General features: G+C 27.9%; 2 protein-coding genes across 2 annotated transcripts; both read right to left on the minus strand.

The window, feature by feature from the left end:
- Nucleotides 1-316: 316 nt before the first annotated feature.
- LOC121209922 (ras-related protein RABH1e) lies at nt 317-2600 on the minus strand. The gene is made up of 6 exons (XM_041081899.1): nt 2328-2600; nt 1803-1873; nt 1133-1221; nt 941-1052; nt 713-803; nt 317-619 (listed from the first exon to the last, which is right to left on the minus strand). The coding sequence occupies exons 1-6, from the start codon at nt 2442-2444 to the stop codon at nt 473-475; spliced, it is 627 nt and encodes a 208-aa protein (XP_040937833.1). The 5' UTR covers nt 2445-2600; the 3' UTR covers nt 317-472.
- Nucleotides 2601-8155: 5555 nt separating this feature from the next.
- On the minus strand, nt 8156-9181 carry LOC107898526 (uncharacterized). The gene has a single exon (XM_016824011.2). It carries the CDS (start codon nt 9057-9059, stop codon nt 8535-8537), a length of 525 nt encoding a protein of 174 aa, XP_016679500.1. The 5' UTR covers nt 9060-9181; the 3' UTR covers nt 8156-8534.
- Between the last annotated feature and the right edge of the window lie 3109 nt (nt 9182-12290).

Raw genomic sequence — 12290 nt, forward strand, 5'->3', positions numbered from 1 at the left:
GTGAAGCAAATAAAAATCGAGAATTTTTTTTATTAGGTAAGCAAACTTAATTTTTGAAACTCAAAATTTGAATAGAATTTACAGCATTAAAGTTATACTATGAAATTATGTTTTGAGGGTTCTTTTTTTAATGGCTGAACTTTCCGTTCCCACGACCCCCCCAGAAGGAGGGGAAAATGAAAAGGAAGCTTTCATTTTAATATAGAATATTAATCTGACATCATGAGCATTAAAGATCCCCAACACCCAATAAATGACTACTCCTAGAATGTAATTTTCCGAGACACAAAAAAAAAAAAAAGAGTTGGAACTCTACTTCCCACCCAAATGCATGGAATAATATAAAAAGACTTCACGAACTACCACAAACAAAATGAATCACAATGCTTTTACCGTGTCTGCTAAGTTTTACTCGTGTGGTTAAATAAAAATGCTTAAATGCTTTCTTGTTTAGTAAAACACATTATCTGTTTTAACATGCACAACCCCCTCCCTGCTGCTCTGTATTCTGGGATGAATTGCCGCTCGACTTCAAGTTCACATCAACCATGTCTTCCTGTTTTGTTGAAGAAAGGGTTTCCATCCCTGGTAATGCTGCTGCTATCTTGCGGAACAGTGGCTGCATTTCACATTCATTCATGCAACTCCCAAGTTAACAAACACACGTGTATATATGTATATTACTATCAAATAATGTTGTTTTGTTTATCACCTTGATGTTGAATCCGGCTTTGGCACTGGTTTCAATGAACATGATTCCAAATTCTTTTGCCTTGTTATCTCCTTCCTCTATGGAAACCTGCCTGTTTAATCATCAATCGACGGTATAAATGGAAATAACATTAAGAATTACTCTAAGCTGTGAGTGTTTAAAACCCTCTTAATCATTTAGATATTGAAAATCGATCTAAAAGGTTGAAGTTTCCAACTCAACACTGACCTTTTATCAACAAGATCAGTTTTGTTGCCAACTAGGACAATAATGACATCACTGCCTCGTTCTGTGCGTACCTCTTCAACCCACTTTGAAGTGTTCAAAAATGATTGCCTATCTGCAAGGAGATATCTAAGTGAGGAATATAAATAATCTAATATTCCTGGTTATCATGGGAGAGTTGTTTTATATACTTACTAGCTACATCATAGACAATTACTGCAACAGAAGAATCTCTAATATAACTTGGAATCAGACTCCTAAATCTCTCCTGGCCAGCCGTATCCCTGTGAGATTATAAGATAGAACTCAAATGAAGATAAGTCAATTGAAAATCTTGAAGAGCCTATCAATTATATAAACCAATAAATTGGATTCATTAGCATGCTATATTCTCAAAAGGGATCATCAGGAACCGAATATGAGAGAGACTAGACGGTTATACCAAATTTCAACTAAGCAAAATGACTTGGGAATCGATGACTCTGGATAGTTTTCTTCAAGAGGGCAGAGTTCACAACTAATGAATTAGTTTCTATTTCTAAAAAGTTGTCACATTTCCCAACTGCATAGAAGAAGAAATGCTGGGAGATTTCAACAAGAAAACGTGATTTTTTGTTTGTTTGTTTCACCAATTCGAAGCTCCAAGGGTGACAACACATTATATCTGCCTCACAACAAAGGCAAGCTCTTTTTGGAAATAATTCAAAGCAATCAAAGCAAAGTCCTTTTTAAGTTCAGAAGAAATGTGCTTATGCTCATTCAACATTGATGGAAACCGTTGAAGAGTCGTATAAAATAGGCGTTGAACAGAGTTATCCAAGATTTTACATCGTTAGAAAGAGAGAAAAGGAAGGAATCGTAGTACCAAAGCTGCAATCGAACCGTTCTATCTTCAAGATACATTGTTTTTGACAAAAAATCAATTCCTATAGTGGCCTGCAATTGATTTACGTCAATAAATCACGAGCATATTCAAGGAAAATACACATCTACACTGTCGATTCACCTATGCTATGATCTAGACTACGGTAAATCCAAATTCAACAAATTTGAAACAATTAAGATAGGAACAAAAACATCATTCAAATTATAAAATTAAAAAAAAAAAAAAGATCTGTTTGTCTGTTTAAAATATTATGCAAAATTGATGACAAATCCATTTACTTTAAAAACAAGCATATTTCAAAACTAAAAATAATTTCGTTAGAGATCAACAAAACAAGCAAAAACTATATGAAATCTGTGATTAACGCTTCAGATCAATATGTAAGTCGAATACGTTTAATGACAATGTAGGAAACAGAGGAAAAGGGTCAAATCATGCTTGAATCGGCGAGAATCAATGAAAAGGCACGTCGAATTGTTTAAAAGAAAAAGGAAAAAGGAATACCTGATAAGTGGTGTCGAATTTATCGTACATGAAGCGGGTGATGATGCTGGTTTTGCCAACGGATTGATCGCCTAAGAAGACCAGCTTGTATTTGGCGAGAGGGGACACTGTCGCCATTTTCTTTGCAATTTGTTCTCTCGATTTTTTATGGTAAACGAGAGAGATTCAGATCTGATATATGGAAGAAATATGGTTCTCAAATTATTATTATGAATACTATAGATGGAAATGGAAATTTAATGGAGATGAAAAAGGATGGAAAGCTTTGAGAAATGAGTTTAATGAATCCCTCTACATTTTTATTATATAAACGAAGTATAGGAGAAACCGCCAACCATGACGAGTAGGACGGCTCAGTCAAATTCTTTGAACCGGTATTCTCTTTCCTTTTTTACCCCTACCACCACATTTTTCTTTCTTTCTTTCTTTCTTAATAGTAAAATCCTTTTGATTTGGCATAATCGGCTATTAATATTTATATATTTTTATTTATTTATTTATTTGAACATATTTATAATTTTTTAAATTATTTATTCACTTGCATATTAAACAAATAGTGTTATTAATATTTTAGTTAGTATTTTTGTTAAAAAAAATTATTTGACTTTTTAAAAAGATTAATGATTAAATTTAACTTTAAAAAAATAAATCAAATTAATAAAAATATTAATATTGAGTAGTGGACGAAATTTTTCATTGCAGGATTAAGTGATTAATTTTGGTTCATCCGTTTTTTTTTTGTCCGACGTGCAATTTTGATCTAATTTTACAATGTTAAATGAATGTTGTTTTAGTTTTAACTCAAAAGTTTTGATTTAATTAATTTAAATTTAAATCTGAATTTGATAATAAATAGAAAAAAGGTTAACACTTTAGTTCTGCTTCGTCGAAATTAAAATAAATCTAAATTTATTTTTAAAAAAATTAAAACAAAAAATAATTTAAAGACGATTTTTTAATAATAAATATAATATTTTTTATTTCATTGTTTGAAAGTGGAAGGTTTCTGAATCACTTCTTCACCTGGATTTTTTACTCTTGCATTTGAGTTTTCTTTTTTTCCTTATCTCTCTCATTTTTAATTAATTACATCCAAAAAGAATTACTAATTAAATGAGAATTTGTTTGGAAATAATAAATAAAAGTGTAAATAGGCGGATGGTAAAGTAGTAAATAATGAGATAAAAGAATTTAAATCAATCAATATTTAACTAAAAAATTAGTTAATACTTTAATACACAATTTTATTAAAAATAATACACAATTCTGAAACTATGTAACAAAGTAAAATATAATATTAAATTGAAAAAATAATAAATAATTTAGTAAAGCAAAATGCATAACAAATATAAAAGATATTTACATTAAATTAGTAAATATATTTAATAATAAATAAATATTTGTTGAATTTTTTTTTAGAACTAGTTCACAGAAATCATTTTTTACCTACACCGAATGAATAATGGATAGATAAAAAATAATAATTTTAAGAGTGCTTGTTTCTTTCAGTATAAACAACTTATAAAAAAATTAAAGTAATAATATTATCATAATATTGTATTACCCCATAATCTTTAATAGCTCTCGAGTACCATTGTTGTCGAATATGATTCGATATTATCTCTTCGAAAAACTATTGCTTTAATGTTTCTTTCTTTTTTATATAATTCTAACTTATTAATGCTAACAATCTCACTTTTTTATCGGTATTTTTATTAGATACTACTTAATTGAATATGTCTAACTGTTGGATGCTATTTATAAATTTAGTAATATGATAAAAAAAATAAAGATATTCTCGTTGGTTCCAAAGTTTCTCTAAACTCGTGCTTTTATATATATTATAGATATATAATATAATTTATAGCATATTAAATTGAATATACTATTATAAATAAATTAAAAAGGTTAATATACTAAAAAATCCTTTAATTTACTAAACTCTATTTAAACAAACTTTAATACTATTTTTATAGTTAAGTAAGCCTCTAATCTATTATTTTTATTCAAGAAAGCACTTGATTTTAGTATTAAATGAAAATATTTTGAAATTTTAAACTAATTTGTATTTAATACTGATGTAGTTTAAGGGGATTATTTAATTACAAAAGTAATATAAGGGGTTCTTAAAACAAAGTACAATAATTTAAGGACTTTTTTTATATTAACCTAAAAAATATGTTGTCACTTGTGTTTATAAATTTAATAAAATAAAAAATATATAATCATAGTAAAAGTATATATAATTATTAAATATAAAATTTTTTTTATATATTTTTTAAAAACAATATAGACAGCTTGGACAATTTTTGATATCTATATTTGAAGTTGGATTAGACTTAGGCAACTATGTACAATATTTAAAACATCCATAGACTCAATTTGAACCCAGCCCAACCCATAAGTACATCCGGATATCATATGCTAAATAGATAATTAACAAATAAATAATTAATTTATCACTAATATGGCCAGGTCAAATTACTCATCAATTAACAACTTTGATATTAATGTATCATAGTATGATTCCCGATCCACTCGTACCTACTTGATTATTAGTTTGTGTCAAATTTTAGTGTAAAAAATTAGTAGTTAAAATATACTTTAAGTCCCTATATATTTTGTATATTTAGATTTTAAACCCTTAATTTTACTTTTAGTAATTTAATTCCTATTTTTTTTTATTTAAAATTTAGACCTAGTTGTTACTATAGTCAAAACTTTTCTATTAAAATCACTAGTATGAAATTTTAAAATTAAAAAAATATATATTTACTTAGTTATCATATAACAATAAAAAAAATAACGTTTAAATTACTAAAGTGGATTTTTCTTAAAAGTATCTATTCAAACTCGTAATGATAAAATAACTTCTTTTATTGTAATAGCATTTTTAAGAAAATGTGATTTCAACATTTTAATAAGAATAGTTAACAATAACTAATAATATTATAAAAGTAGAAAGACCAAATTATGTCAAATATTAAAATATATAGATTAAATATCAAGTTTCAATATAGTATAGGAGCCGAAACTAAAATTTAACCATTGTTTTATAATATTAATATATATATAAATAAAGCAAACCCAAAAATAGAAAATTACATGACAATCTCTAAACCCCTTCATGGCATCCAAATTATTTACAACGATATAATATTTTAAGTAAAAAATTAACGATATTATCTATTTGAACTAATTCATAACATCATAAAAATATAGGGATAAATTACATTAAAAATTAAATTTCAAATTCAAGTATAATAAAATAATCAAAACTAAAATTAAACTATTTTTTATAATGTAAAAGATATCACCGATAGTGTAGCCACAACTAAATAAGAGCCTTCCTTTTATATATATACTAGTATGGATCTTTCTGCGTTTCACATTGTGTCAATTATTAATTATTTTTTATCAAATTGTAAAATAATTATTTGAATATCAACATATAATTCAATTCTTTGTACTCTTTGTATATTTAAAATTTAGTATTTTTATTTTTAATTTTAAAAATTTAATTCTTCTATTTTAAAAATTAAAAATTTGGATCCATTTGTTAACACCATTAAATTCTTTTGTTAAATATAATGATGAAACATTTAAAAAAAATTCACTTAATAGTCATGTAACAAAAAAAAACATTGCAATGAAATTAAAAAACTCTTAAAAGTTACATAAGCATTTTAATCAAAACAAAGTATTAGGACTAATCAATAACGTTGTAAAAAATTGAGTTATTAAATTATATAAAAAATCGAATTATAAAGATTGAATCTTAAATTTGAGTCTAACACAAATATTAAAATTAAAATTTGACTCTTATTATATAATCTAAAAATTGGGTGTAGTATAAGTACCAAATTAAAAATTTACCATTTGCATGTTAAAAGCAAAAATAAAAATGAGAAAGGCAGTTCCACGTGTTAGCATGAGGATATTCATTTTATATATTGTTAAAAGTATGATTCCCACCCACGTTGGGTATATTTTGTTATGGAGTGTACATTCAAATGTTAGAATTTAATCTTTTCCTTTTTTTTTTTTAAGAATTTAATCCCTCTACCTTTTAAGTTTAAAAATGTAGATTTATTTGTTAAAACTATTAAAATTTATTTGTCAAATTTTTTGATGTGACAATTTGAAATTAAAAAAGTTACTCATTTATTATACATATAACAAATGACATTATAATAGACTTGAACTTAATAGAAAATCTTAAAAGTGTTAATAATTTTTTAAATACTTTACGTAAATATTTTAATTGAAATAAGGTATTTTAATTTAAATAAGGCATTTAGACTAATGACATTATAAGAGTTGATGTACCAAATTATTTCTAAATTTAAGCATAGAGATTAAATCTCAAATTTGATAGAATTATAGAGATCAAAATTGAAAATTAACTATTCTTATATACTCTCAGAAAAACAAAGGGATTAGAATTAAAATTTAGCCTTTATATTATTATGTTTAAGAAAAAGAGAAAAAAAGGGGCATTGGACAGGTGTCAAGAAAGTAGAAAGGCCATACAGCCTTCCTTTTATATATAGTAGTATAGATATAGATTTATATATATATATAGAGAGAGAGAGAGAGAGAGAGTTACTAATATATAGATTATGATGAAGAGCCAACCTTCAACCTTGGTATCAAACCAGTAGCTCTAAAATCTCTCTCCTCAAACAGTACTATTAGCTTCAAAATAATCCAGGTGGATTAAAAACATTAATAGAAATGACCCTAAACTTTTGTTATGGTTTCCTTTCAGGTAGAAAGATGAAACTAAGTATTCTGTACCTCATTTCTAGATTTGTGCCATTTAGCATTGCTGCTAACACAAACAGAACAATCTCCAGAAAGCAAGTCCCTTTGTAACCATGCATGCAATTAGACTAATTTCCTGTTCATGTACTTTTCAAGCCTCTTATGCTTTTTAGATCATTTGTTGATGCAGATCTTTTTTCTTTTTGAATTCTTGACATCTTTTTCAAACTCATCCTTCACTATCTAATCACGACTCCAGAAGATTGTGCAACATAATGAACTACGAGCACAAAACCCAGAGAGAAATCGATCACAGAACACTTATAGCCACAACACTCTAAAGAATATGCATGCGAGTATATGTTTGTGTTATTCACTAGAGAAGGTAACAGGGTTAAGAGCACCAAGAGGTAATGTTTAGATGCTACCTAAGAAATCAACCACATTGCGCTCGCATAATACAGTTTATGGATTTCATTGTGGCGAATTGTGACAAGAAATCAGAATTTATCAGGATCACAAGCCTCTGTAACAAGATAATAAAATAAAATGCTAACAAAATGAAGAGAAGGCATATGAAGAAAAGCTATTCATACTTGGACTATAGACAAACTCACCAGGCATAAATTCATCCTATTGAGTGTTATTTATAATTCATCAACTCGATACATGCAGATTTTATTTTATGTAGAAAGCAAAAAAGAGATGTCTATGCTTGTAAGGAACTATTAACAAGAGGAGATAATTCTGAACGAAATGAACATCGATCATCCACAATCACAGAGATAAAGAACCTCAAAGCAGAACTTGAGTGCGTAAAGTAAAAAATGTAGAAATTACAAAATTGATTAGAATTAAGCATCATGTAATGTCAATAGCCAATGAATTTACAAGGTCTGGAGAGGATGTTATCATCATATCATACCTCACCCTAAAACATCCCGGTAATGTATATTGCGGTGGTTCTAATTATTAGAACATATAGCACATTTTCCTAAAGGTTCTTACTGTAATTAGACAGTCAAAATGGAAAAGGAACTGTGATTTCAGACTCATTAATCTGAGGGTTAAAATGCATTCTTACTAATTCACCAGGTAGAGAACAACTTAGTCTCAAATGAAACAGAGGAGGATATTCACTTCTCCAATGATTCCATCAACAAGTTTATCAACTCCATTCTGCTAATCAGGTTTAATACATAATGGTACTAGAATTTCACACCAGAACTAATCATGCTCAAATAATTGAACAAAAACTAAATTTAAAAACACCTCGAAATAAACAAATAAAACCCCATTTCAAATTATTGCTTCAATACTAGCATCGCTAATAACTTCTCATCAATAATGTAAATATCTTTCTTCATGTATGGTCCAATTTTGCAATTCAAACCCTTACCAGGGGAAAGAAAAACTCAAAAAGCCACAAACCCTACCTACCTAACTGGCTTTCCTCATGCTGCTCCAAGGAAACTTGGCCTCTCCTCCACCGCGGCGGTCACCGCCACGGGATGAGGCATAAGAGCCTTTCCCTTTCCCCCTGTCTGCTCCATCATCCTTCACCTTGCCATCAAGCCAATGCTTCTTCTTTTCCCCTTCTTCCACAACGCTCTTACTCTTACTGGTCTTATTAATACTGTCTTTTTCCTCTTTAATCACTTGGATAGGGAAGAGGTTCTCGGATATGGAAATAGGGGTTCTCAGGGTGACGTAAGCTTTCTTGTAATCGGGCCGGGCGATTAAGAAACCGCCGCGCTTCTTCTTCTTTCCGTCCATGTTGAGGGTACGGACTTTGTCGACGTCAAAACCGTAGAGGGATTCGAGGACGCGTTTGATCTCAATCTTGGATGCGGATGGGATGGTTTTGAGGGCTATTTCTGTGATGTTGGTGAAGGTGTTGGGCATTAGTAGCTTGATTGGAAGGTTGGCGAAGTGGACAACTCGTCTGCCTAATCTACCCGCCATCGTTATCTTTTGATGGAGCTGGAGGAATGTAAATGATAAAGGGAGAGGGGTTGAGGGTTTTGCAGAAAGAAAGCTTCCCTTCCTTGGTTACTACAGTTCTAAATTTCCAATGTTGTGCTGCTATGTGGGCTGGACTACAACTCTGTCTACTATTAATTAATGGGCCATCAACATAACTTCTGCCTGCTCCCATGTCCCAATGTCTTCAACATTCCATGGGTTAGTCTTTTATTTATTTTTATTACGATATTTTCATAAATTCGTTGCTATATTAGTAGTATTTCTTAATTATACACATAAGTTTTCAAATAATTTGATATCCATATTATAAAAATAAAAAAAAATATTAATTTAATTTAATTTATTAACTACAATTACCTTTTTATTCAAACTAGAATTATGGTAATTGTATACACTTCAATAATTTTCTAAACCGCATCAACCATGAAAAAGAATTGAGAAAATCGAAAAATTTATTCAAATTGATATGTGGTTCAATTTCATGTTGATGTTAGCATTCAAATAGTATAATTTGATTCCAAATTAAATGAAAAAAATTATATAAGAAATATTCTTTTGAAATAAGAAATACTAATTCAACCTTTAGACGGTTAAATATAAAAGAAGAATCCAATTTCAAAACACAAAGAACATATTATAGGATTGTTTGAGTCTCTGTCGTTTCCATCCTAAGTACATTTATAAGGAATAAATAATTTCTCAAATATAGCCCAACATATCTATATCAGACACGAAGGGAGCCCCCAAACTTCACCTAATATGTCACCAACATATTCATTAATGACTAATAATGCAATACTAGAAGAAAATTCTAAAAATTTTGTACTAGAAAATTCTTTTGAGATCAATAAAGAATGATGTAGAAAACAATTCTATTACAAAAAAAGCCTTAAAAATTATAATAATGAGAAAGAGGGCGTTCTCCAAGAATATTACAAATTTATGGACACTCATAAAATTCATATAAAGTTATTTGAATGGTTTGAAGAATATTATATGGAATCTATCAATACAATAAAAAATAATATTAGATAACAAACAAATAGAGGAGAAGTTGAATCTCAACATCCCATCTTAACGAAGGTTCAATATCTCATAAAAATTCTAAAATAAAAGCAAGCCCTTTAAAAATGAGAGCTCCTGATAAAGGGGAACAAATCTCAAAAGACATAAAATGATAGTACAACAAAATAACTATGCAAATCTCAACCTTCATATAATAAGAAAATAATTAGATTATATTGAAAATTTGGTAGAAAGCCAATCAGTTAAGAAAGAATCAATAAAAGAAATGACTAAAAAAGTTCTAAAGAACCAATATTTACACCATATGAAATACCAAATTCTTTCCACAAACTCCAAAATGATTTCTTAACAGAAATCCAAAATAAACTTATGTTTTGGAAAATTACAAGCCTTAGATACCCCAATGCAGGCTCAATACTCAGTTAACACATTACACTAACATTCTCAATCTAACTCTGACCTGTTAAAAGAATAACAAATTAACAAAATGACTCGGAAAGAACAAAAAATATTATATTACCAAAAAATCATTGCACCTGAACTTAATATAGAAGAAAATTTTGTTTTCCAAAATGAATCAATGCTAACACTATTTATGAATGGAATATAAACGAAACATCTGAACGTAATATTCTCAATTTATTAAAACAAATGACAATAGTTTCAAATATTTATAAAACTTAAAACCAAAATGGGTTGATTATTAATATGCTAGAATCAATCTTTTAGTTATAGGATTTACTAGTCAATCTTTTAGTTATTGGATTTACTAGTCAATTAAAAGGATAGTGAGATTATGCACTCACTAAAACCCAACAAGAAGAAATTCTAAAAGCAATAAAAAAAGATGATTAAAGAAAAAAATTATTTTAGATTAACAAAAAAGAGAAATCCAAGATGAGGTTGCAACTTTGATTTTCTCAATCTCTAAACATGGTATAAAAATGTCTTTATGATCATAGTAATGCAAATATTTGATAACCAATAACCATTCTAGAAGAAAAATTTCTTGCAGGACTTCCTACTTTATTAGGAGAAAAGTTAGAAATTAAATTAGGTAAAATTACAATAGTATTATTTCCTATGAAAAACTTACATATGGCGAGCTAATTAGTTTTACACAAAATGAATGATTAAATATTTGTCAAGATTTAAAATTACAAAAATAATTTAAAAATGAAAGATATCAATGTAAAAAGAAATTAGGACCATTATGCTGCCAATTTAACATTAAAAGTGAGCATTCTTCCTAAAAAACATGGTGCCCTATAAAACCAAAAATTAGGAAAAAGAATATCTCAAAATATTATAAAAAAACCAAAATATAGGAAATATAGGGAAAAAAAAGAAACAGCAAAAATCAGAAAACAAAATAGATAAAACAATAAAATATTATAGATATGAAAAACTAAGCCACATCTCAAAATAATGGAAGATCAAAAGAAAAATTAATAATTTGAATCTAGATAAAGAAATAGAACAAAAGATCAATAAAATTCTTCTATAATCCACTACCTTTGAAAATGATACATCTATCGAATTAGATGGATTACAAATAAACAAAATTACATACAATATCCTAATCCTCTGGTGAAAACAAACATTCAATAAATATGTTAACCAAAGACCAAAAATTTATGATTGAAGTTATTAATAAAATACAAAACCCAAAACTTAAAAGGGAATGTCTTTTAAAATTAAAATCCTCAATAAAAGACAAACGAGAAAAAGAAAAAGAGATTATTCCTCGCCAATCCCAAATGTATAATATACAACAGATAATATTTAATAAATATAAAAAAATGAAACTCGGATAAATAAAAAATTATGAATTACAATTTAAAATAAAACAAATTAAGTTAGAGCTTTCATAGCTTAAAACTGAACAACAAGAGATGAAGAGAAGAAACAAACACAAACTCTAAAGCATAAAATCCCAGAAGATAGTTCTTTAGAAACTGAACTCGAGCCAGAAGATAATACACAAGAGTACATTATGGTTCTAAAAATTAAAAAAAAAAACTTAAAATTACCTGCCAAATTTCTACTGTTGAAATTTGCAGTGACACCTTATACCCAACCTAATTGTTGGATCTAATATAAAATGCCACATTTAGTTGCCAAAGCAACTTACTTTTCTATCTTTTTTTTTTTAAAAGGAAACATAGTGCTAAAATTATTTTA

The sequence above is a fragment of the Gossypium hirsutum genome, chromosome A11, assembly GCF_007990345.1.
Source record: "Gossypium hirsutum isolate 1008001.06 chromosome A11, Gossypium_hirsutum_v2.1, whole genome shotgun sequence".
NCBI lineage: Eukaryota > Viridiplantae > Streptophyta > Magnoliopsida > Malvales > Malvaceae > Gossypium > Gossypium hirsutum.

Bases quoted from the DNA above. Each gene is read 5' to 3' on its own strand.
- LOC121209922 (XM_041081899.1), bottom strand. From the start codon at position 2,444: ATGGCGACAGTGTCCCCTCTCGCCAAATACAAGCTGGTCTTCTTAGGC. The intron at 1,053-1,132 runs GTAAGTATATAA...ATCTCCTTGCAG, and splicing joins AATTGTCTATGATGTAGCTA to ATAGGCAATCATTTTTGAAC. The intron at 620-712 runs GTGATAAACAAA...TGTGAAATGCAG, and splicing joins AAGCCGGATTCAACATCAAG to CCACTGTTCCGCAAGATAGC.
- LOC107898526 (XM_016824011.2), bottom strand. From the start codon at position 9,059: ATGGCGGGTAGATTAGGCAGACGAGTTGTCCACTTCGCCAACCTTCCA.